General features: G+C 31.7%; 1 protein-coding gene across 1 annotated transcript; it reads left to right on the top strand.

The window, feature by feature from the left end:
- The first annotated feature begins 1,030 nt into the window (after positions 1-1,030).
- LOC126722531 (probable LRR receptor-like serine/threonine-protein kinase At3g47570) lies at positions 1,031-1,949 on the top strand. Its single transcript, XM_050425684.1, has 2 exons — positions 1,031-1,364; positions 1,852-1,949. Exons 1-2 carry the CDS (start codon positions 1,031-1,033, stop codon positions 1,947-1,949), a joined length of 432 nt encoding a protein of 143 aa, XP_050281641.1.
- The last annotated feature ends 2,888 nt before the right edge of the window (positions 1,950-4,837 follow it).

Genomic DNA, 4,837 nt, shown 5'->3' with positions numbered 1-4,837 from the left:
CTCTTGATAAAATTGAATTTATACAAGAATGATCTCCAAGGTAACATCCCTTTAAGTCTAAGAAAGTGTCAAAATTTGATTTATTTGGATCTTGTTAATAATTAACAGGCTTAGTGGTTCGCTATCACCACCAATCATTGGTCTCTCATTCTCAACATTTTTTTTTTATAAATTTGTCGACCAATCAATTTACTGGTGTACTTTCCATGGAAGCTGGAAAATTTGAAAATCTAGAAATATTAGATATTTCCAAAAACATGTTGGTTAGGAAAATTCCAACAAGTCTTGGAAGTTGTATAAAACTGGAATATCTACTCATGGGAAGAAACCACTTTCAAGGGATCATCCCTCCATCTTTGGAATCATTAAAAGGTCTTCAATATCTAGATTTTTCCAACAATAATTTGTCAGGCCAAATTCCAAAAATTTTGGACCACTTTGTCTTTTTGCAATATTTAGATCTATCTAACAACCATTTTGAGGGTGAGGTACCAACGGAGGGAGTTTTCAAGAATACCAGTGCAACGTTTATTAAGGGAAATGGAAAGCTTTGTGGGGGTACACATAAGTTTGAGCTTTCTAAATGCAATTTTGAAAAACCTAAGAAGAGGTAGTTGAACCTTACATTGAAGTTAATGATCTCTATCTTTTTTGGACTTATTGGAGTTTTTGTGATTCTGTTACTTCGACATCATTTTCATTTAAGAAAGAAAAGAAAAGAAAATGCCCCAAGTGACGCTGGAAATTTGCTTTTGAATTTATCTTACCAAAGTCTCCTAAATGCAACCAATGGGTTCTCTTCTACCAATTTAATAGGTGTGGGTAGTTTTGGGTCCGTGTATAAAGGAATTCTTGATGAAGGTAGATGTACAATTGCAATCAAGGTGCTTGACCTTTTGCGTCATGGAGCTTCCAACAGTTTCAAAGTAGAGTGTGAGGCTCTACAAAATATTAGACGTTGAAATCTTGTAAAGGTGCTCACATCATGTTCTAGCACTGACTATCAAGGTCATAATTTAAGGCTGTGGTAATGGAGTTCATGGAAAATGGCAACCTAGATGAGTGGCTACATCCAACTCCAAGAATAAATGAAACTCTTGAGGAACCAAGGAGTTTGAGTCTTCTTCAAAGATTGAATATTGCCATTGATGTTTCTAATGCATTGGATTATCTTCATCATCATTGCCAAACTCCAATTGTTCATTGCGACCTCAAGCCTAGTAATATTCTTCTTGATGTTAAACTGATTGGATATGTAGGTGATTTTGGCCTAGCAAGAGTTCTTTCTGGTGCTATCCAAGTTTCTTCTCATAACCAATCAATCTCCATTGGGATAAGAGGAACAATTGGTTATACTCCTCCAGGTAAATATCATTGTCATTTCTTATATTTAATTGTTTTCCTTTTCCCATAATATTCTATTATATTGTAAAGCCTTAAAGGGACAATTTTAACATGGATGTAGTGTAGCCAGAAGAACGAATTTTATATAACTAATTTCTATTTATCTTAAATCTTTTTCTTATTAAATGCCATTGAAAGTTCTCCTTTAATACCAATAGGTTATGTATCTTCTCCTCCATCTGACACAAAAAAAATGTTCACATGACATATATCTAGCCAAACCAGGACTGCTTGAACTAGGACTGCTTTAGGGAAATTAAGCGTCACTACTTACACATAACATCCCAAGTGTTGACATGAGCTTTTCTAGCTAGCACTTTACGGCGGTGTGCTGATCCTAGTTTCATGAGTGTATTTGAGATAACTATTAATTAAAACATGATTAAAATTTTAACTTACAAAATAAGTTATTGATAATTGCTATCTTTTGAATTCTTTTTATTTTAGGGAAAACGTCATTTAGTATAGAGCCATCTTCTGAAGTCCAAAGCTTATTATTTACAATATTGAAATTATCTTCCTTCACTACAGGTGCACAAGGATGATGGCTTATTCACATGGTTGTCATCATGATTTTCTGCTTATGACATATAAGATTGGAGAAAATTATAATCAATCTTATTGCTTCCCTGTTGTAGTCATGTATTTTTGTTTTCTTCTGTATCAAGTATGTTAAATTTTCATCATTAATAAACTTTGTGTTTTAATGTACTATTGAAGATTTTATAGCTAAAGCTTTTTTCTTTTTCTTGTTCTTTTTTTTTTTTTTTTTTGAGAAATTTATAGGTAAACAACTATTCATAATATAGACCCTATTGAATTACAATCTTGAGAAATTTTAGGGCTGATATATGAAGACTAAATTTTTGCATAGAAACATGGATTTTTCCATGCAACCTCAACTATATTTTCTCTTGCCTTCTATTATGTATGTTTACTGTGTACCTTCTAATTGGGTTGTCTTTGTCAATAAGTAACAAAAAGGGGGAGAAATAAATGAAATTTGGAACATGTTTGGAAAATGTTTTTAACTGTTTTTATTTAGGGGGAGATGAAATTGTTTTTGAAAAGGTGAGAAAATAAAAGTTTTTTTTTTTTTATTATTATTTTTTTTTTTATGTATCTAACTTAGGGGTAGAGAGTTAATTTACATATTTTTTATTTGTTGTTATTGCATATTTGTTAATTATTGTTTATCTGTCTTTATTTCCATACATGCATTGATATGCTTTTTTAAGTGTTTTAGGAAAGACAGGTACATTCCGATCAAGACCTTCTGCCTTTTCTTGCAACTCTTGGGTTAGAAGTCTTAGATTGGGTTTTGTGATGTATTTGGGCATTTTATTGTATATGGGCATTATGTTGTTAGGATTTGAGTATGTAGTGTTGGCAAACCAAGACAAAAAGTAAGTCTCATTGAGTTAGAATGGTGTATTTTCAAGTCCAAGACAAAAACTCAAGTTTAAGATGAAAAAATTAAGATGCAATCTAGTTCTCTCAATTGCTCTCAATTGCTATTCGATCAGTCAAAAGTCGCAAATTAGAAAAAATCAGCAAACGTAAAATGCCCATAACTTGACCGTTTCAAGCCCAAATCGCGATCCGTTTTTTACGGTAATTAAAGGACATTATAAGCTAACCCTAGGAGGGTTTTTTAGAGAGAGGAGAGTGCATATTGTGCCTCCAATTGTAGATCTAGGGTTTTTGTACCCAAAGCTCTCTAAAATCTCCTACTAGTAATATTCTTTGAAGAAATTTAAGATCTAATGTTGTAGAAGTTGCTGCATACAAGATCAATTACTGTTGATGGTCTAACCCTTTGGGTGGGATCTCAAAGTCACAAACATGGGTGTTTGTGTTAAGCAAATTCAGATAGAAGAGTCCATAGAGTCGGAGCTGCATGTGGTCGTGTGAGTAAGTACTACAAGAGGTAGCTTAAGATTTTAGGGAGAAAATCTATTGTAAACTTCCATTCTATCATAGTGAATTTGTTTACCTTAAGGATAGATTAGGTTAAATCCTCCCCAAGTATTTTACCTTGAAACTGTTGGTTTCATTGGTTTTCCTAGGTAATCATATCTCTTGTCTTCTTTACTTTTTTGCACTTAGTGATATGATTGTTTGTGTTTAACCTAGATCTGAATAATAAACCTAAGTAACTACTTGGTTAATTTATTAGGTTAAACAAATCTAGTTTATAGAGGTCTAAAAGAACAAACAAACACTATTGCCTTTTCCTTGATGTAAGCTATAAGCTATGTGCGGCTTTTTTGTGTTTTCTATATTCATTCGATATTGTCGCTTGCTTGCTGTGATATTATCCTCTTATTGTGTCCCCCTTTGAATTATATTTGGGGTTTTTCTTTTCATACTTCCAAATCCATCTAATCTTGATGGAGGTCCCTAAAAGAGTAATCTTATTCTGATCCAAAGGATGATTCTCCCTTCAACACTTAAAAATGGGCTATGACGCATGGGTATGTGTTGTGGATTCTAATTGGCAATGGTCTAATCCTAGGGAATTTTAAAAATTTGAACAACTTATTGTATAATTCAAAATTAATTTCATGAATGTTGACAGAGTAATGTGTCAAAAAAAATTTAATTTTGGTTAATCTTAACAATTTAAGGTGTAATTCAATTAATATGGTGAATTTAATTTCAATAATTGAAGATGTAATTTTAAGTTATTTTGTGAATTTCAACCATTCAAAATCAATTCAAATTAATTTTGGTGAATTTTAACCAATTAAAAAAAATGTAATTTAGAATAACTTTGTGTCGTTTAATAACTCAGGTGTAAGTGAAATTGAATTTTCATGAATTTTATTTATTGAAGGTGTAATTCCAAATAATTTTGGAGAATTTCGATTATTCAAATTCATTTTGGTGAATTTCAGTCATTCAAAAAGCATTTCAAAATAAATTTAATAAATTTTATCCATTCAAAATGTAAATAAACTTTGATGGAAATTTTCTCCTTTTTTTATTTATTTTTTATTTTTTTTATGTGCACTTGAGCTTTTGTGTCATTTTCTTTAATATTAGGTTCATGAGAATTGGGATTTTGAAATGAACCGATTGGTCTTATCTGGGTCCAGGTATATGGTTTACGTAGTTGCTTGCTCAACTCGGTTTGGCCCAATCACTTTTGACCAAATGCCAGTTTAGAACCCTTTTTTTTTTTTTTTTTGGAAACAAATGCCAGTTTAGAACTGGGCTCATCATGGATTATTAATCTAACCAGTAGTCAATGTGTTGAGGACAAAGCTTGTTTGGTTTGACTAGACTCATTTGCGATCGGACCTAATCTTATAACTACATTTTTCCTTTTTCCTTTTTCCTTTTTTTTTTTTTTTTTTTTTTTTTTCATCCAACTCATTTTTCATATAAAAAAAAATGGCAGAAACAGTGGGAGCGAAAATGCTCCCAT

The sequence above is a fragment of the Quercus robur genome, chromosome 4, assembly GCF_932294415.1.
Source record: "Quercus robur chromosome 4, dhQueRobu3.1, whole genome shotgun sequence".
Classification (NCBI taxonomy): domain Eukaryota; kingdom Viridiplantae; phylum Streptophyta; class Magnoliopsida; order Fagales; family Fagaceae; genus Quercus; species Quercus robur.
This window is presented reverse-complemented; position numbering and strand designations above follow the sequence as displayed.

Excerpts from the sequence above, each read along its gene's own strand:
- LOC126722531 (XM_050425684.1), top strand. The coding sequence starts at position 1,031 with ATGGAGTTCATGGAAAATGGCAACCTAGATGAGTGGCTACATCCAACT. Across the intron at positions 1,365-1,851 it reads AATTGGTTATACTCCTCCAG|GGAAAACGTCATTTAGTATA; the intron begins GTAAATATCATT and ends TTTTTATTTTAG.